The 21,525-nt window shown below is 45.7% G+C and overlaps 1 protein-coding gene across 2 annotated transcripts in view; it reads right to left on the bottom strand.

Moving 5' to 3' along the window:
• COL4A6 (collagen type IV alpha 6 chain) overlaps positions 1–21,525 on the bottom strand; it is an 856,046-nt gene that overhangs the window by 74,404 nt on the left and 760,117 nt on the right. For both annotated transcript variants that reach the window (XM_069612628.1, XM_069612629.1), the window contains 6 exons: positions 20,563–20,626; positions 18,639–18,713; positions 14,450–14,557; positions 13,266–13,373; positions 5,305–5,376; positions 229–354 (listed from right to left, as the gene is read on the bottom strand). In XM_069612628.1, the coding sequence (XP_069468729.1) occupies positions 229–354; positions 5,305–5,376; positions 13,266–13,373; positions 14,450–14,557; positions 18,639–18,713; positions 20,563–20,626 (553 nt within the window). The remainder of the gene's footprint in view (positions 1–228; positions 355–5,304; positions 5,377–13,265; positions 13,374–14,449; positions 14,558–18,638; positions 18,714–20,562; positions 20,627–21,525) is intronic.

The raw sequence follows: 21,525 nt of genomic DNA, 5'->3' as shown, positions 1-21,525 counted from the left end.
TTGATTGTGTGCACATGTGCAGCACGCACTGTGGAGTGACCACTTGTGCCGCGGTATGATTTCCGCTACGACCCTCAAGGAGTCACTATTCTTGCACACGGAAAATGTAGGGTTATGGATTTTCCAAAAAGAATTCATCAAGAAAATGAAATACCTCACACATTACTTAACACAAGCGATTTAGTCCCTGCAGGCATGCAATTACCCCCAAGATGAATCTGCATTTACCTCCTTCGCCTCGGGATCCTTTCTGACCGGGAAATCCTGGTGCTCCTGTTCCGAGACCTGGACTTCCTGCTTCACCTTTTGGGCCTGGGAAACCCCGCGATCCTGGGCGACCATTTTCATTCAAACCTTTCAAAAGGCAAGCAAATATTTTTTAATGAAACAGTTATCTAGTGTGTTTCTGAAACCTGTTTATGCAGGCCTGTGTTATATATCTTCATTCTAACTTGTGGTAACACTGGGATTCACTTTTGCAAATTGCAAAAGAGGAATGTTTACATAATAGATGTTTGGTCTTGACTTGACATAAATGGGACATCAGAATGGCGATCTGTAAGGTTGTGTAATTGTGATCATGGGTTATAGAATGGCTCATTTTCTTTGTTTTGGTAGAGAATTGCTCATGTTTGCTGAGGCTTCACGCTGCAGCAAGGTCCTGGCTGTACTCAAGAGCATGATCAGGACACCCCGTGCCTACTTAAATTACCCCCTATCACTATTATATGCCGACACAGTTGCACTCCTTATTTCTTTGTGAATCACTGTGACTCTTTATACCAAGTGGCCGTGATTAAGGATTAGGAAATGCAGAATGATCCGCTGTAATATACTCAGATCACGGATCCTAGGAGGGTGGGGGATAGACTGCAATCTGCACAACGATAGGAACTTATTTCAAATTAGCTTGTGCCAGCCTATGCCACTGTGCTCCACTATATGCCTGCTCACCCATGATGACTCCTCATGTTTATTAGTTGAGACACATTTGGCTTAGTCGACAGACCGTTTTCCAGGTGTAAGTGTGACTTTTGCCTCCAAAAAGTCATGACTCGCACATGTGTCAGACACCCATATTTTTCCAAACAAGTTTTGCCTGTCGATTATAAATGTTTTTGCACAAGTTGCGTCAAACATGAGTTACTTACACATGCAAAAAGTAATTCCATAACCTACTACACAAACTGGCAAATTAGACTTTGCAAGGAGTGTGTTAGGCAGGGGTTTTCCCTCCCATCATCATGTTTTACCTTATGTAGGTACTTGTTGAGAAGCTATGAACGCACTCATGGTCAGATGGGTGCGTTATAGCATTTGCAAGCATTAACTCTCAACACCTCAAAATCAGCCCAGGTGACAAGCAGGGCTTCAAGGAAAAAAGCTCACCACATTTTAAGAAAAATATCCAACCTTTCTGCGACCATTTGTTAATGTTTTGTTCGATCAAAATCAAGGCAATTAGAACTTCATTTGAGACTCATTCCAAAATGGACAAGGTCTTTGTCCTGCACCTCCTCACTGTGGAAAAGTTTTGGAGACAAGAGAAAGGAGCAGGAGGGGAGTGATGTGCTCCCTCTAATGTGGCAGACTTGGTCAAGATAGACAGCAGACTCTTCCAGGTGAAGCTAAAGCAAACTCTATTTTGTCGAAGTTGACTGTGGTCGGTCAGCGTTGGCGTATTCACTTCATTCTGGGCTATGGGACTCCGTGGCCCTGTATGCAATTCTCTCAGTTCCTTCTGGGGTTTTGGACTCTGCCCCCCAGTATGCAGCCCACTCAGAATAAGTAATTCTAGCAGTTAACTTTAGGAACTTGGATGCATTGTCCTAGTGTGAAGCAGTTTAAGAACAAAACGTTTAATCACTCCGCTCTTGGATTTTGGACTGAATATTAAAGCATGCATTGGTTTAACAGGAAGTGGTTTGCTTTACGATTTTTGACTCTTATGCCAGTATGCACCGGTTTCGCACCAAGTCGCTCTCTGTGGTCCGTCTGAGAATATGGACTCGTTATGCCAATAGGCAGCATTTTCGCAAACTTTTTGCTTGGGAATTTGGACTTAATTTCCCGTGATGTAGCCATTTCACAAGAAGGAGTTCACTCTTGAAATATGTTCTCAATATGCCACTATGCCGATGTTTAGAAGCAGTTATCCCACTTTTCGCTTTGAAACACTTGTGTATAGGCACTTTATAAATGCCATATCATATATCATATGCAGCTGTTTCACAAGAAGCAGTTATCCCAGTATGCAGAGGGTTCACAAGAAGCAGTTATCCCAGTATGTAGAGGGCTCACAAGAAATAGTTATTCCAGTTTGCGCAGGTTTCACAAGAAGCAGTTATCCCAGTATGGAGCTGTTTCACAAGAAGCAGTTACCCCACTATGCAGAGGATTCACAAGAAGCAGTTATCCCAGTATTCAGAGGGTTCACAAGAAGCAGGTATTCCAGTATGAAGATGGTTCACAAGAAACAGTTATTTGCAGTATAGAGTGTTCACAAGAAGCAGTTATGCCAGTATGTAGAGGGTTCACAGGAAACAGTTATTTGCATCATTGAGGGTTCACAAGAAGCAGTTAAGACTAGGATCCAACCCATTCTCCTAGTGTGCACAGGTTTCACTGCAAGTAGACTCGGCTCTAGGAATCTGTACACTATCCAAGTTGGAGGTAGTTTCACAGAGCGTAGCTCTGTCAGTACACTCTGGGAATTTGGACTCAATACCTCCTTACTTCCAGAGTCAGTCGGCTTCTTATCTCTCACTCTGGTCACCTCCCTGTGGTCCTCTCGGATGCACTGCTCTCACTAGCGCTCAGCGGTTCCTTGGGCTCTCCTTGTTTGCCGGGAGGTGCTTCGGCTGTGTCTACCACCAGGTGAAGTCAGGCATTGAATGAGCCAGCTGGTATCAGCCTCTCTTTTCTGGTCTTCCTCGGCTCAGCAGGCAACAGGACAGCGTCCATATGGTTTGCAAATTCTATGCGGACACTCGACTTGGCTTCTACGACGCACAGCTGCAGCACTGTGGAAGGACGACCATTCGCCTTTCACTTTGTGAGTCCAATCAAGTGGCCCACATCACATGGCTGAAGCCAAGTATGGCTGACACCCGAGAGCATCTCGGTTAGCCAAGTGCCATAGGTGATACATCACACTCCTCCCTCCCATACCCCTCCAGAACGAGGGAGAGCAAATGTAACGGACACATACACTCGGAGAGCATCTGAGTAGCAAGCTGAGTAGCCAAGCAAATGCATGTTATCAGCTGGTGCTGTTAAGGGCAGTACATTGCATTGCACATGTAGATGCAGGAGTCTTCTACCATACTGGCTCCAAGAGTGTCTTCATCAAACCAACCACCTGAGAGGATTGAAAGGGCACAGGTTTTGCAACAAAGCGCCAAAAGGCACAGCAGACTGCCCTTCTGCCAGCACTTAAAATGTCAATTGCCTACATTTTGATTGAACAGGAAAATAAAGCAATGGTTGCAGGGAGATCCCTAGGCTGAAAAGCTCATTGCTTTAAAATAAAAAAGGTGATGTTGCCCATTTAAGACTTGTAATCACTACAGACTACAGCCTACAGAATAGTGGTGAATTGAAGTGGTGTCTTGGGAAAGATGATGACTCAACCCATTTAAATATGGAACAAAGAAAAGCTCCAACCACAGGTATATTTATCAACACTCTCCTAATGTTGGAGTGTCTTAGTCATACTATTTAAAGGAAACTTGGACACAGAGCTTCAAAACGTAAGCTCAATAACCTTTAAATATCTTGTTAAATCATCAAACCAAAACAAAGCTGAGAGGCTAGGAAGTAACTTCTACTCGGTAGTACTTAAATACAATTTATTGGTTTTTTCAAATTCACCAACAATGAAAATAAATATGCACTCCAAAACTGTCTCATTCCTAAACAGAGAAATAAGGCATGAATACAACACTGTTAATTGTTTGCTCAGTAGGTGGGATTAGTATCATCTAATATTGCAGTAAAGAAAAAGAGATAGTAAACTAATGCATACTGAACAAAAAACAAATGCGGTTTTGCTTTTTGATATGTTTCAAAAAGTGGTTTCGTTATTCTTTGACACAATTGCGATAAGTGTACTGACCAATTACTCGGTCCCCATGTTTGAACAGAGGCTAGTCAATAAGTCTAACCTAGAGATGGATAACCCACACGTGTAAAGAAATAAATTCAAACAGAGCGGTACCCAATTGGTATGATACAAACAATTGCTCTTGATTCATACACTGTCAACCAGGGAGATAAGAAAAGGAACACCGATTGCATCGTCCCTCAATGCAGCCAGGTGCTAAAATTACCCCACTGCATTCAAGAAGATGCAAACGGTCAAATCAAAGTATACAAATCAATTGAAAAGTCAGAGGACCAAAACCATCGGTCTACGCCAGGGGGAGGGGCCCCCTATCAGGTTGTACAGGTCAATGGTGCACAGATTGTGCTTGGCCTTGGGGCGTTTCGGCTGAAGAATGGAACGCCTTCGTCTGGGCCTCAGGTTTGGAGATCTCTGTGGGTGTGTTCACCAGACTTCGCCGCGGCGGGGAGAGTTCCAGTTTTATTCTAAAAGGCTGTCAATACCATGTAAGTGTGGTTCCACTTGTATATACATCTACACGTGAAAGTTCAAGCATCCTACTGTAATTAGGACAAGTAACACCAAGCGTAAAAATCTTAAGTGCCTCTTTAGGTGGCGCAGGCCCTGGTGCAGTAGCAGGGTCTGGATGGACTGGTGTGCTGCCGGGTGGAACAGGCTGTCTACGACTCCCTAATTTCGGAAGGTAGCTGAGAGCGGGTGGAGGGAGACAGATACCACGTTTGTCTCCGTTATGGCCGGAGCTAATCCTGGTCAACCCCTTTAAATGGCAGCTCAGTGGCCTGCACTAAGTGCCTGGTATATTGAAGAGCAAGTTGAAAACAAAAGAAAACTATTGACACAAAGGCAAACGAGTTTAAAATACAATGATAAATCATTAAAATGAGTTACAGATGTGACCAGGTCATCAGCAGAATCACACTAGAAACATGGGAGAGGTTCCGCAAGGCTTTCACTCTGCCCCTGTCACTAGCCTGCACTAGTTAATAAGGTTTTAAGCAACATGCAAGCACATTACAATAAGGTTTTATGTTTCTTTTCAAAACAAGATTGTAATCTTTACATCAATCTTTATGAAGCACCCATAAGCATTATTCCGAGAAGAGTAACTATGCAGGAGGCAGCAGCAATGCTGCCACCCCCATATTTAAAGAATGGCCCTTCTTATTACCCCGATTTACCTGGCGTTCCGGGAGACCCCTTTGTGCCTGGCAAGCCGTTCAGACCATTTAAACCTGGAAATCCTGGAAACCCTGTAAGATAAATATGAAATTAAATGTTCTGTAAATGAATAATGGTTGCTTTTTATATAGTGTCTGCTACATGGTTATACATGTAACTGTAAAAGACCGCAAGGTTTTGACATGATAGGAAACAAAAAAAGCATATCCATACAATGGTGAATCATATCAAATATGCAAACTATATGTCAATCATACAAAGTATCCACCCATTGCACTACAATGTATAGAACACATATGAAATCCTACAGGTTATAGTCCTTTCAAATCCTCTAAAACCACCCACTTTGTGACAGCGCAACGTGGGAGCCCAGGCTGCTCACTGTCCTGGGGTCCTGCTCCAAGAGAGATCCAAGGTCTTCTAGTGAAGATTTTCTCCTGCTTTTTTTATGTCAAAGGAAAATCCAGCACTCTTCTCTGAGCACCATCTGATGAAGGAGTCTATGGGACTGCGAAGGCTAATGAACTATACCACCTCAGTATAATATTTTCAGGCAGTCAAGTAAAAGGTATCAACACCTGGGTTGTCGGTGATTTTCAGGAAAACACATTTTACTCGGTCGAGGAATGGTTACAGAGAGGTGGTTAAACGGTTCACCTGACTTCTTTAGCCCCTGTATTTTTGCAATGGTTTCTCTAAAAAATAAAATACACTTCCAAAAAAGATGAACAATGACAGTGGAGGTCCACGCATCAGATGTCCTATAGAAAGCTAATGCAGCACACCACACCATCTTGACCATCTTGGGCTGTAAGTGACAATACAAGCACCATCACCTACAACACTATACTTTCTAATATTAGCACAGCAACAAGCAATCGAGTTGCTGGGAGCCCTCTGAATTCCTACATATTTTTCTACCATTTTTGATTGAATGGCTCATGATTTGAGGCCTTTACAAAATGGTAGAGCCGAGAGAGATAGGCGGATCCACTACTGTTGGTGATCTTGGGGGTCTTTTACTTCACTGCCTCTTTTCCGATGGATGTTATCTACTGTAGGGAGTGCCTGGCCTCTAAGTTGGCTTTAGTGAATACCAAGAATGAACCCATATGTACCCACAAAGCAGCGATTGGTACCAGTCTTTAAGTATAGTAAGTTTGCTTATACAGTGGTGTGTTGCTAGCCAGACGGATGGGCCGGGGTTGAGAATAAGGTCCCTTTCAATTTAGTGAGATAGTGGGTGGACAAAGAAGAAAAAAACTGAGATGCTGCAGGACTTCTTTGTAACCCAATGACCATATTAGGAAAGACTGAACTTTTTGCAGCTTCCCCATCTGTTTGAATGGGACCCCAAGCATATCTGCTGACTGTGTGACGCTGACCTATTTATAATGAGTGGGGTCTTTTTAACCTGAGTGACTTGCATCACTCATTTTGTTTTGGTGGTCAGTGGTTAGTCCTTAAAGCTACCAGTGCAAGAGGGTGGTGCCCCCATTTTCTATTGCTCAGCACTAGCATCTCCCTTATGACAGCGGTGCAGGTGAACCTTGTCCCCCCTTGTTAGTATACAGGTATTGTTTCCATTCTCAGTATAGTCCAGAGAGGCCGGTGGCAGTGGCACCTTATTTTAACACTTTTAGGTGCACTGCGGTGCACCTATTCTTTATTGTGATGTAGCCATTTACCACTTCAGTGGCCAAAATGGCTAACCATGTTTGAGCCCTATTATTGAGCGCTTTCCCTTTGCTGGTCATCTTCCTCACAGGTAGAGATAGGAAACGGTCATATATGTTCATGCTCTTTGCAGTCGGAAACTGCTTTGGATTGGACAGGGAGTCGTATACACCCTGATCTACAGACAAACAAGAGTATGGTCATGGCTTTGGCTGAGCAGGCTAACCAGGATTGGGTGAATCTTGATCAGGCTAACTTTCCGCCGCTTTTCGAGGAATTGGAGAAGGACTTGGCCCGCTGGCAATCGCAAGAAATCTCCCTGTTGGGTCGCATCATGACATGTAAAATGAACCTTCTCCCCCGCTTCCTCGAAGCCTGCGCATCCCTCCCAGCCCTTATTCCGCTTCCCCCCCTACAGCAGCTTCAAAGAAAGATGGTCGCCTTCATCTGGAAAGGGAAGAAAGCACGCATCCCGCGAAGATCGATGATGGCCAGCACGAGACTGGGTGGATTGGGGGTGCCCGACCTCCGAAAATACCAAATTGCAGTGCAGCTGGGCCACCTTCAGGCATGGGGGCTTGCCACAGGGCGGCCATAATGGGTGGACATTGAGCAATCCTGCCTTCCTCTCCCCCTCCTCTTCCTCCTGTTTCTCCCCACCGCCCTACGCCGGAGCTGGCCAGGAGTCCTGATGGCCACGAAACAGTCAATAAAGGCTTGGGAGTGGGCCCGCAGACATCGTGGCATCCCTGGAGACCTGAGTGCACTATCTCCAATCTTCCTCAACCCAGCGTTCTTCCCTGGAGCCTGTCCAAGGAACTTTAAGAATTGGGTCACGGGAGGCCTTGAAACCCTGGGGCAACTCTTCGATGGGGACTCCCCCCTAACCTTTGAACGCTGTAAAGCGGCATTCCAACTAGCGGAGACGGATAGATACTCCTATGCTCAACTCAGGCACTGGTGCTCCCACCTCCAGACCCGGGCAGTGGCCACAAGACCCCTTACTTCGCGAGAGCTAACAGTGAGCGACCTGCCGTCCCGGGGAATGATCTCAACTCTCTATAAGCTGCTACAAGAGGATCCCTTTCGTTCCAGGCCCTCCTATATGTCTCAATGGGAGGCGGACCTTGGGCACGCCATAGAAGACCACGCGTGGGTGGACATTTGGACCAGAACACGCACAGCATCCCGCTGCATCACCAACCGAGAGTGCGCCCATAAACTGCTCCTGCAGTGGTATTACCCCCCCCTCAGCCTCCTTCACTTACAACGGCCCCTGGACCCTCACTGCTGGCATCTCTGTGGCCTCCCAGGATCATACTTTCATATGTGGTGGACCTGCCCCAGAGTAAAGGACTTCTGGACTCATTGCCTAGCCACTATAAAGGATGTCACCCAGGTGGCCATTCCACTCGCGCCTGAGCAAGTCCTCCTGGGGATCCCGCTACCAGACGTGTACCCGAGATCGGGGAGGAGAGCGGCCCTGGTATCCCAGTTCTTGCTGGCAGCCAAAATCACAGTGGCCCGCACTTGGAAATCCGCAGATGGTCCCCTGATGACCCTCTGCTGGATCAAACTCTGGGACATCCTGATCGCCGAGAAAGGTCACGGCAGCTAAAGCAGGACTGCTCCACCGATTCATGGACATTTGGGATTGGGTGCTGGACTATGACCAGACCTTTCCGGCCCTGACATTTAAGCCACTCCTGATTGCGAGAGCCCTTCATTCTATGGACGATCCATCGACACTATTGGACCAGGCCGACTAGGCCCGGGTACAGTGCTCACTGAGGGACTTAAAGGGGAGGGGGAAGGGGGTTTTGTGCCTTATATGTCTTGAGATGCTATAAGCACTGTGAATGTATATCCTCCTGTGTGTTGAGTTATAAATAAACAAATAAAAAAAAAAGAGTGAATCTTGCAGGTCAGAAAAAGGTTGCTTATTGATGCACACCTCAAATTAAATGGCAATGAAACATACATTTAAGAGATGCTGTAGATTAATTTTAGGTGCGGGGGAGGAACTGAGGCCATGGCACAAGACCCCTACAAACAAGAGACAATTGGAATGAGGATTCAACAAGGGGACTCCATTCTAAGATGGCCGATCCTTTAGGTGACTGCTTTAGTCCCTTCTCTATCTTCACATTCGCCAACCTTTTTCTTCCACATTGCGCGCCGTTCCCATAGCTGCTAGGATGCATTGACCGGCGGCAGCTGTCTTTGCGATTGGTCTCCTATTGTGCAGGTAAGCGCACGTTACCAGGCATTGTCTATCCCATTGAGATTTCTAGTTTAAGTACTTTCTTAACCTCGATCCGGGTTAATTCTCTGTTACACTTTTTCACAGATCATCATCTGCGCATTGAGACTCGTAGTGTACAAGTGCACTGTATTTGTTTTGCCTGAGTTCCTATCCCTACAAACCGCCCACTGAAGAAAGCGCATTGCCAGCACGCTGTGCCTGACAGCTCGCGCACCTTAACTGCTAAGCGTATACCACAAGGTATTTTTTTCATCAGCTAACACTTTAGTTGTGGATAGTATTGTATCAATATATGTTGTTTTAGTATTCCTCTCAAGCTCACACTTATATCGTATGCTCTAGAGTGCTTTGCTGACTCTTGATGAACGTTGAACAGAAGTTACACAGTGTTTAACGTGAATTAACCCCGAATATATCAGGCTTCCACGCCGTTCCAATATTTTCTCCAGCACTTGCCACTCCTCTTGTACACTCCACAGGTACTACATTTCTTCTAGTGCCTAGGGTTGAACTTACCTTTCATCATAGTTTGATTTCTACTCGCTTGCTCCTCATTTTTGTTGCAGCTCTGTCTTCTTCTTGACTACAGCAAACTATATTTCCTGTGGAGGATCTACACATCGCTTGATTCACCACCAAGGATCTCTATCTGCACCCGATGCCCTCGAACACTTTGCTTACTGGTAATTATACTTTCTTATATCTTGTCCTATATGGCTCCTTTACCTACCTACATTCTTTCTAAACACTTTTGAACGACGACTTCTCTTGCACTGGACTAGAAACGTCTCTCTGAACCTCTTCTCCTCCCCTCACCCTGAATTTAACTGGGAATGAATGTGCCCTTGTGGTACTAGATTAATTACAATTTCTCTGACAATGTAGTCTGTTCTGGCTCACAGATGAGATTGAAATGTACAGCATGAGTTTAATGAATTACCTCAAGGTATAAAAATCTTGTACAAACGTTCTCCCCTTTGTTTTTTTCCTTTTGTATGAAGAATTCAATTTTGGCCATATGAAGAAGAGGAAAGTATCCTCGAAACGCGTTGCCACATGAATTGGATTCCACCATTGTTTCAAATTTATTGTGACCTACTATTGCACTGCTTTGCTTCTTGAATTTGTAAATGTTTCTCCTTTTGAAATATTGTGTATTTGACACTTTAGATATAAACTTTTGCTATAAAAACACACAACTGAACCCTTTGGTTTATATGTTTTTTGTATTAATATGAGAAAACAGCAGTGGACTTAGTCCAAACATCCTAAAGTGTGCAGGGGACGGGAGGGTTCCCTTGTTGAATCCTCATTCCAATTGTCTCCTGAATCTTGCAGGTCCTCAGATAGATAACCTGGACTCACCCTCAGCCAGGTTTCAGATGAAGCACCTCTGCACTTACAAACTCTGGCGACCTATGCCCCAACCAACGGTGCGAGCAGTAACCCCTGATGGCCCTGACTTACCTGAAGTAGTTGGTCTTTTTGGTGGGGGTTCGAGGAGCCAAGCTGCACACCTTATTTCTGCCCTCCTTGTTCCTAATTGAATCACATAGTGCATAAAGTCCCCCCCCGTATCCCTTTCAGCTAACCTTGCCTTACCTTTGGTGGTGGAACTGGAGTTTAGGAATCCTGACTGGGATGACCCTAGGCATCTAGGATTGGTAGCGACCCTTTTTCCGCGATCGGAAACCTGTAAGTATTGGCTTTCGAATGTTTACTATACAAGCACACTTGACTAATGACTTAAGCTCCATTGATTCATATGGAAGAAATTTGGTAGCTATTGTAAACTCACCCCAAGTACCCAAAATTGGTTGTTTTCCTTGAACTCTTGTTGGACAGTTGTTCCTAGGATAGGGTTGACTACCTAATTGTATTTTGGAAGAGATGGTGTGCCTCACAATTTCAAAAATTTTATGATAAGCTAGCATCTTTTCCCCCACTTCAGCTTTGTACAATAGTTTTACTTAATAACTCTCCTTATGTCGTAAGTTTGGTTGGTGTCCCAATTGGTCGCCGATGTGTTTATTGTGTATAGCTATAGCTTCACTTAGCTTGTAGCATTAATATCTTAATGCATCTGTGTTGTTAATAAACAGTGAAAGATATCTTCATTCATATGTTTATTCCCTATTGGTCCTGGTTGAGCAGCCAACATGTGTTTCGACAGAAATGTCTTTCTCAAGGCTAGTCTCTGTTTTCAGTGTGATCGTGTTATAAATGGATGGCCGAGATCCTCCAGAATTGTAAATGTAACTTCTTGTCAATCGCCTCAAATTGCAGATTATCTGGAACCAAAAGGTTTCCAGCTCTTGTGCCCATTTGGTATTCTGGAGTAGTGCTCGTAAAGTAACCGTATATGCAAGTCGCGGCCAGATTGCCTCCGGCACGCCCCCATGCAAAGCAAAAACAGCCAGAACAGCTACCTTTGCGTGCTCCCCGGGCGCGAATACATGCACCCTTCAAACAGTGCGAGGGGTCCCCTGCAAGCAGGCCTGCATCTCGGGGACCCCTGCGAGGGTTCCCCCATAACTGTTACCGGCACCATGACAACATGCGTACGATTTATCATAACTCGGGTAAAACTCCCAAAATCTGTTTGTGAACCCTCATAAACCGCTCCTGCACTCCAGTACACTTCGTACGTGCACCTCTAAGTCAGATCGGAAGCAAGGCTGTGTACACGCACCCGTAAATCTGACACCCCAACTTACTCCTGCGTGGTGAATCCTATGCGCAAATGTCTGTACGCCTGCTTTCGGATGGCAGATAGTAAGAGGGCTTTGCATGGCCATTTCCCCGCCGAGAGGTTGCACGCTTGGATCCATGAATACATATCGTTCCATTCAATATTGGGCATGCGATGTACTGCCTAGTCCGGCCCTCGTAACACCCACTTTTTGCCTTGTTCTTCCTCATTTTCCATGTTCTGCCCCCTTCCGTGCCCTCAGCGCAAGCCACACCAACGCTCTGCGTGGTGCCTCTCGCAGTGACGTGCTGAGCCTACGGCAAGTTCCCACAAAGTACGAAAAAGTGCAGCGCAGTCTATTCCATGAATCCAGGTACTCCAAAATAACTCACTGAGAGCGGTCTCCCCAGGTCCTGTCATATATCCACTCACAGACACAACGCCAACTGGCTGCCCATCCGTGACAGAATCACACTATGCACCTTGGCCATCACGCACAAATGTCTCACAAACTCAGCCCCAAAATATCTGGCAGACAAAATCTGTATGCAAATTAACAAGGGGGTCCTGGGAGTCCCTCTGCCAGACATTAGTCCTGGGTATGAGAGACTTACCCAGTGTCTTTAGACTCTGGGTAAGGCTCTTGTAACCAGGACTCATGTCTGGCAGAGAGTCTCCCAGAACCCCCCTTGTTATCTGCAGACAAAATCTGTATACACAAACCCACACGTACCACCAGATCTTCTCTCTCCCATACCTTGGTGGTACCAAGGTTCAATCTCAAAACTGCAGGAGGAGCTAGCTTCTCTGTCCAAGCTGCCAAACGTTGGAACTCCATCCCCATCCCTCTTAGACAGGAACCTTCCTTCCTCTCCTTTAAAGCCAGCATAAAAATTGGCTGAGCAACATGCCTCATCACTAAGATATAGTCAACTTGTTGTCCGCTCATTGAATAGGTTATCGCTCTTCTGTATGTTACTGCTCTTCTGTTATCTGCGTTTTTTATCTGACCCACCTGTAACCAGGGTCCCATTTATTGTCTTCACAGCTGCTTGTAATTTGTCTGCCTTCTTATGTATGTAACCCCTAAGCTTTCAAGCGCCTAGTTACCTCAGGATTTGGTGCGCAATATAAATATTAAACAAATACAAATCGACAAATGGGTTTTGCATGCGGTTTGGCACGATTTTTCACACAGAAACTTCCATGAATCGGGCCTATAGGCTCCACTCGCCCCACTGTCGCATGACCTGCAATGCAGATTTGGGATCTTGTCCCCCAGGCACCTGGCAATGAAAAGGTAATAGTTTCATAAAATCACGTACCTTTAGGCCCTGAAAAGCCTGGCGTACCAGCAAATCCTGTAGGTCCTGGGAGTCCTGGAGCTCCAGGGAAACCAGGGTTCCCCCTCAGTCCAAGGAGGCCGGGGATCCCTAGAAATCAGTGAAAACAGTGAATGTGACCTGCGCTTTTCGCACTGCATCTGGGTGTTCGTGCATCACAGACAGGCTTTATTTTCCAGGATTCACTTAGTGTAATAGAATTTAGCATACATTCGCCCAATACCCGAAAAGATGTCTCCAGTGAAAGCAGATGGAAAGCCACCCGGCAGTAAACGCCCACCACCCTTACCGTCTATAGCTTTAGGTACTTTATTGTACTAACCTGGAAATGCATGTTCTAACCTGAGGAGAACTGCAGTCAATTTCAAGGTTAACACAGGCCTTGCTTCTCCCCAAGGTCTAGGAGCTTTACCCCTGCTCTCCCAGTGGACCAACAACTGGGCCTTCCTGTGCCCCCTTTTCGCATCCCCACCTCCTTGCATGCACCGTGCGGCCATTGCAAGTGCTCCCCCCTCGTGCATGGCCTTCCTGCAGTGTGTCCCCTCTCCTTCCACCTGGCGCTACTCTATACCCCCAGGTCCTACTTGTTTAATCTGCTGCCAGCCTATTGTTGCCTGTGCCTCTAGATTGATAACTCACCCCTTCACAGTCCCACCCTTATGGTGTACCCCTTCTACTACCCCCCAACCCCACTCCCAATATTTCTCCCTAGTACTCTAACGTGCTCCATTGCTTTCCGAAGCTAGGTTCACGCTCAATAAATTCACAATAATAAAAGAAAATGGCGCTCCCCCAGGGATGCGCAGAGGAAGCTGCAGATAACTGCAGTGTTTCAATGTTCATATAAACTGTGTATAATTATTGCGGCGCCTCCACTAGGGATGGCTTCTTAGGAAAGTGTTTCCGGGTTTGGACAAATAAGGGTGGGCTGTCACACACTCACTGTACTGTGGAGCGACCAGACGGAAGTGACGTTCCTAGGCGGAACTCTGGTGGAGGGCAGGAAAGATGCCAGTGGCGCGGGGAAATATTTGTGGCAACTCGAGGAAGACCCTGTACCAAGGCACCAGAAGGCAAAGAGAAGCTACGCACCCAACATATGTTGTCATAGCCTGCACCTCGCTTAAGACTCATCATCTCGGATGACATGCGGCTATGAATCTTACCTGCTTGTCCCGGACGCCCAAGTTCACCAGGCACACCCTTAGCACCAGGGGCACCAGGGTAACCAGACGGGCCTGGGTCTCCAGGAAGTCCATTAAGTCCTTTACCCCCTAAAATAGCAATATAAAAAAAAAGAAACATCATCCATTGAACATATGCAAGTTGAGACGAAATGCAATTAAGGTGTCTGGAGATCGCTGAAATGGAGGGCACATTGAAATAACGTTTAAACTGCAAAACGGTGTTCATTACCGGGACAATGCCATGAGTACAGTATTATATAATGTAGACTAATAGACCCTGTTTATTGGCTCATCTGCGGGCAATAATAACTTGAGGTTTTTGTACCAGACCCTGTTTTGTTCATCTCCATACAGGGTTGGATGCTTTAACGGTGCTGCACCCCCCTCCCCCCCCACCATGCCCCCCCACCCTACACCCACTCCAGTGGTGAAACTGACCAGTACAGAGAGTTGTGAGAAGTTATTTAGGCCTGATTTACAAATGCTTTTTTTCAATGGGAAAACCACGTCGCTTTTTGAATCAGGCCCGTCTCTATTTTCTGTTGTGAAAAGGGATGGTTTGTTGAAAACATAAATACATTGTATTTTTGTTTGCAAATCTTTTTCATGTTCTTTTTAAATGTATGGAAAAAAAAAAGATATATTTTCGTCTGATAACTTGTTTTGCGTTTGATATCAGAATTTGTGACCCAAGAGTATGAAGTAACTAAGGTGGGCTCTTTCCACTGTACACCAAACAGGAACCAGGTAAGTTACATGTAGGATTTATTGCACCCAGATGTACAGATTAGTTCATGTGTGGCACAGGAAGAACACTGGCCCATCCACACACCAGCTCAGGTCACACTGTCCCCCAGAACATTATGCTTCAAACCACCCCAACATTCCAAGTGACAGCATCCCATTCCACGGACACCATTGCATTCCACAGACAGCCATCACACTGACAGCTAAGCATGATGTAATGTACACAGGCACATTACTACACTTCTCCCTGGTTCATCCATCAAACACACCATAATGATAATGTAACATTACATCACTGCACCTCACAACACTGCTGCTGTCCATTCACTAGAACAAACTCTGGACAACATCATGGTGCACAGACGCCACAGGATGCACCACGAACTACAGATGAGAAAGTCACTGCAAACACCCAAAAGCAACCAACAATTAGTGATGTACACCACCACCCACCATAACCCACCTCCTACGATGGGTAAACACGGAGATCACAAAACACCAATTGCGAGGAAAATATTGCACACCTCCACAGGACACAACACCTTTGCAAACACTGCAAATGTAGACAATCCATACCGTACGCCGGAAACAGGAGTTAAAACCTGCCTAACAGTGGGAATGCACCAACATAACACGTCGCCCTAACCCAAAGACAACTCCTATAATACCACACACGATCTCCCTGAATGTAACCAACAGTCAAACCTCTGGCTGTGACCAATGGCTAACAATATCTGCTGTAACCAACAGCTTAACACTACACACACGCAACCTCCCCGACTGTAACCAAAAGTCAACACTAGCTGCAACCAACAGCTTAACACCACACACACACCTTCCTGACTGTAACCAACAGTCAACACTGGCTGTAACCAATAGCTCAACACCGCACACAACACTGCACGCAACCAACAGCTCAACACTGCACACAACACACACACACACACACACACGACCGCCCGACTGTAACCTACAGTCAACACTAGCTGCAGCCAATGGCCTAACCTTACACACGACCTGCCCGACTGTAACCAACAGTCAACACTAGCTGCAACCTACCGCTAAACACCTCTCTCTAAACACAAAACACATCACCTGCCACAACTGTACCCAACAGTCCAATATCAACACACTATACTCCACCCTACAAATGAAGCCAACAGTCTAAACACCAACTCACCACCACAACACACCACAGACACCGCAAGCACCATAGAAACCACAAGAACACAAACAGGACAAATGTAAAGAACATTTTGAAAGCACATCTTGAAACCTTACTTAAAAACCCTTTTGGAAAGGAAATGTCCATCATAAATGAGAACACGCCCAGCACCCACCACCCATCAGTCCATAGCGCACCAACATGTCCGTGAATTAACCCCTGTTAAAGAAACAAGGTTAACACACACACCTGGCAAAACATCAAAGATACTGTTTCAATGAGCAAAAACGTTCTGTGTAAACACACAAAATACAACGTTATTATGGTGGAAATCCCTGGGACACAACAAAGACACCACAGCCAAATCACCTTACTGGCCCCAATCGTACATTAACCCATGACCGACCCACAACAGAATACTAATCCAGACGCCACAACACAAACACAACACCTAAAATTACCAGCCTCCACAGACACCTAAACTCATTAGTCCTCAGTAACGGTGAGGGCTTGCAACTGAAAATGTCCCGCCTACTCAGACACCTAAACTCCATTAGTCCTCAGATACATTGCGGGCTTTCAACTGAACATAAAGACCCCAGAGATCTGGATCCAGTTCTCTTAAATTGTCCACAAAACCGCTGCACCTTTCACAGAACTCCTTACAAAACGTTTTACCCACGGTACAGATGGGACAGAACAGCGTGATTTCAGTAACACCGGAGACACAGCGTCTACTTTTTTCCAATTTCTGGGCCACAATCGATAGATGCAGGGTCCACGGAAATTGATTGTTCACTCTTTACACCCGCTTCCCTTGCATTGCCAGACCCAGTGATATCTCTGCGCCGATCATACGTTCCAATGCAGCATGATGCGAATGCCTTTGGGAGACACGTTGTGTTGCAACGTGACGTCGAGTTCCAATGTGACATTGCGTTCCAGCCCTCCAAGCTGAGATGCTACTTATGCACTTGGTGATGTCACCATTTCTCCTCCAGCACTGAATGAAGGGACATCGTCGTCTGCCATCCGTTTGTTACTCACACCCATCCGCTAACGGCCCAACGACATACCTCATCTTTTGTTGGCCACCATGCTAGCTCTTACTCGCCAAAATGAGCACTTCACCGGTCACCCCACTCTCTTTTGTGCCTGGATGGACATCCACCTTTTCAGCCAGAGGCACTGTACCATTAGACTTATCGCCCGGCCGAGGCTCTGTACTGCGCTGCCCAGCCGCAGGACTTTCACTTTGCCCCGTCCAAGCGTGAGGCTGCTCTGCCCGGGATGCAGGCACAATACCACTGTCAGACTTCTCCTCTTTGCGGTGATAGCCCAGTTCGCTCTGCTGGATCCCCCGACTCTATGGGACCAGTCACACTTGCACCTCCCAGCCTACAAGTCTTTCCTTATACTATTTTTTCGTGGATGGGAACTCTTCAGGGGCAGTGTCTTCCACATGCTGCTCCCCCGCAGCAGCTCCTGGTCCGCGGTAAATAAATCCTCATCGCCAATAAAGTAACGAAGGTGGGCTCCTTGCACTGTACATCAAACAGCAACTAGGTAAGTTACACGTAGGATTTATTGCACCCAGATGTACAGATAAGTTAATGTGTGGCACAGGAAGTACACTGGCCCATCCACCCACCAGCTTAGGTCGCACTAATTGTCCGCCAGAACATTATGCTTCAAACCACCCCAACATTCCAAGTGACAGCATCCCATTCCACTGACACCATTGCATTCCATTGACAGCCATCACACTGACAGCTAAGCATGATGTAATGTACATAGGCACATTACTACAGAGTACCAATAGCCTTTCAGATCCGCAGCTCGGGCACTGGGTGCATAAAGCTATTATATAATTCGACATAGGACTATTCTTTATTGGCAGTCATACGTTCAGAAAATACCAAAGAAGACGAGCACAGTCACACATTCAGTTACATTGCATCCCCTAGCCCTGACCCCACGGTTGCACCGCTGGACTCTTGGGCTCTAGAGGAAATCAGAGTTAGAAACATTTCATTGAGAGGGTTAGGGCCTAGTTCACAGAAGCATTTTATAATGGCAAAACCCCATTGGAAAACGTTCTGTGAATCAGGGCCTAAATGTTTATTTCTGGTTGCCCTGGATGGGAACAGAAATATAAAAATACAATTGTGTGTTCTACTAACTCATACTAAACATATTGTGGTCTTCACCATATTTAAATAGAAGTGGCACCGTGGGGAAACACAGCTGATGTACCTGGAAATCCAGAGTCCCCACGCTCGCCTTTAGTCCCCTGAGGTCCAGGTCGCCCCGTGGACTCTCCGCGTTCACCTGTATAACACAGAAAACAACCACTCTGCATTTAGAACTGAACTATACAACTGGGTGCTGCCATGATATAATCTCAAAGCATTCGTATCTGCATGTTCTGAAATAAAAGATGAGTACATCACATCATTACAGTGTTACCATATTGTGAAATAGTTTGACCTAAGCCACCGTTCAACAAATCATGTGTATGCTTCTAGTCAAGACGAATTATTTAAGTAGATTAATTGTATCACGTTAAATTAAGAGGTGCGTATTTAATTACTACCCGTCAGGTAGAAGAATAAGGGAAAGTCTTGTTTTGTGTATGTGACATTGCAAAGGCATGACAGGTACATTGAATGATGAGGGTTCCTCGCGAAATGTGTCATACCAACCCACATTGAAGTTTTTTTTAAACCTATACAATTAGGTTTATTGTAATCTCAAAAGCTACCAACTACTGCAAACTCAACAACACACTGGTGCCACTTCACTCCAAGGGCACGATTCATGGAAAAGTGAGCATTCCTGCTACAATTGCTGCACGCAGAGAATGACACTGCATGAGCCTGCGCACAGAATAAAAAATGCGTGCCCTGAGTATCCATGGAATTTACCATGCAAAGTAGTAGTATTTGCAAGTCGCGCCCAGAACGCCCCAACACACCCCCACACAAAGCATAAACAGCCAGAACAGCTACCTTTGCGTGCTCCTCCAGGTGCAAATACATGCACCCTTCAAACTGTGTGTGGGGTCCCCCACAACCAGGCCTGCATCTCAAGGACCCTGTGCAGGGACCCCCATAACTGTTGCCAGCACCCCGACAACATGTGTATGAAAATTCATAACTCAGGTTAAACTCAGAAAAGCTGAATGCAACTTCCCATAAACCGTTCCTGCACCCCGCTACTATGCGTTTGCGCACCCCTACGTTAGATCGGAACCCCGGTTGTGTACACGCACCTCTAAATCTGACATGCAAAACTACCTCCGCACTGCGATTCCTATGCACAAGTGTCTTAATGCCCACCTTCGGGTGGTGTAGTGATCGAGGGATTTGCGTGGCATTTCTATGCCGAGAGGCTGCGTTGGTGGTTCCATGAATACGTGTTGTTTGGTGCAGTTGTGGGTGTGCAAGGGACTGCCTGCGGACTGTCCCTTGTAACAGCCACTTTTTCACATGCTCTTCGCCATTTTCTTTATTCCGCCCACGTACCCAGCCCTCTGTGCAAGCCACGCCCACACTCTGCGTGATGTCTCGCACAAGACAGCTCGCAGAGACATGTTGAGCCTGCATGAACTCCACGCAAGTCCTGGAAAAGTCCTGCGCATTTGATTCCATGAATCGACTAATGGGATTTTGCACGCAGTTTGGCATGCAATTTCCCTATTTCTAGCACACATAATTCCATGAATCGAGCCCCAGGTCTTCATTTGTACTGGAGAAATTCCAAGTAAGTGCAATGTGTACTCGTTACAAGCAGTAAAATTCCTTGTGTTATGTCACTCTATCAGTTTTGTGGGGATCGGCAGATTACTGTGCAGCATGTTTGGTCAAAGGAGAATTTGTCGCAGTTTTTGCAGAAAATATATATGTGGGTGGGTTTTAAGGAAATTATTATTGTACAGGGGGCTGCGGGAGTCTCCCTCCACATATATATGTGGCAAAATCAACCCGTCAAAAGAATAATTTGACAAACTCTCCTTCGACCAAATGTATTCGATGAAATCACCCTAAACCAGTTTCGTGACAGAGAAAGGAACATTGTGGTCCCCTAATCCTACAGACCCACAGGTTGTTAAACTCTTACGAGCGTGCTTGCTAAAAATATAGACTTTTATTTTTAACATCCCACAGTGATTTCTTACCCTTGGCACCAGGCGGCCCTTCACTTCCTGGGAAACCAGGAATTCCAGGAAAGCCGGGATCACCCTGCGAAGGAGGAACATTTCCATTAATACAGAAAGTTGCGAATACCATTAAAATGCAGGTTAGCAAAGAAGACTTCCCTTTTAAGAAAAAGATTATATTTCTAAAAACAAACACAGCACTATTCACACAAACAAGATTCCATGACTTCTCAAAACTGCATTGGCCATTTATAGTTAGGGTTATTGGGTGACGCTAAATTGCCACCTATAAGCCAAAACTATTGAATTGGAGTGCAGCTAGGAAGGAGATGGGATATGAGGAGTTGACATGGCACACAGCTCATGGGTGGTTGTTGTTTTGTTATTTGTCCGCCCATTGACTACGCAGAGCCATGCTAACCTCTATGACCATTCCCACCCACTTGCCACTCCCCCCTGCCCAAAATACATCCTCCTGGGATCTCAAATAACTAGCTTTATATAAAATGTTGCATGGTAAGTGCCTGTCACAATTATTTAAAAGCACTCTGTGTTAGGGATTATTCTCATAGATGTGCTAATTCCCTTCACCTTAGAGACCCCCAGCAATTTAGCAGGATTTTGAGGACTTGATTTTTTTTACCTGGAGAGAGTGTGAGCCCTTTTTCCCACCCTCTCATGTATTTTGCTGTGTGTTTTACTCTTGTGTTCTTTGATTATGGAGTTTTAGACAACTCCATAGGCATCATATTTTCATTTGTTTCACAAAGCACCCCAGCGCAGTGACACAGGGAAGCCTTTTGGGCTGTCCCAAGGTTTAAATACCTTCACTGGGATAAACTACTGTTTTCCAGAGAAAGTAAAATGAAATTGACTTTACTAGGTTTTTCAAATTGCAAGACCCAGTACACCCTATCGTACAATAGAGTGCTGTAGGGGTTACTTAGTATCCCCTATGTCTACAAACTCATGTAGCAGTCA

This window comes from Ambystoma mexicanum, chromosome 5p, assembly GCF_040938575.1.
Source record: "Ambystoma mexicanum isolate Mex_15411 chromosome 5p, UKY_AmexF1_1, whole genome shotgun sequence".
Lineage (NCBI taxonomy): Eukaryota > Metazoa > Chordata > Amphibia > Caudata > Ambystomatidae > Ambystoma > Ambystoma mexicanum.
This window is presented reverse-complemented; position numbering and strand designations above follow the sequence as displayed.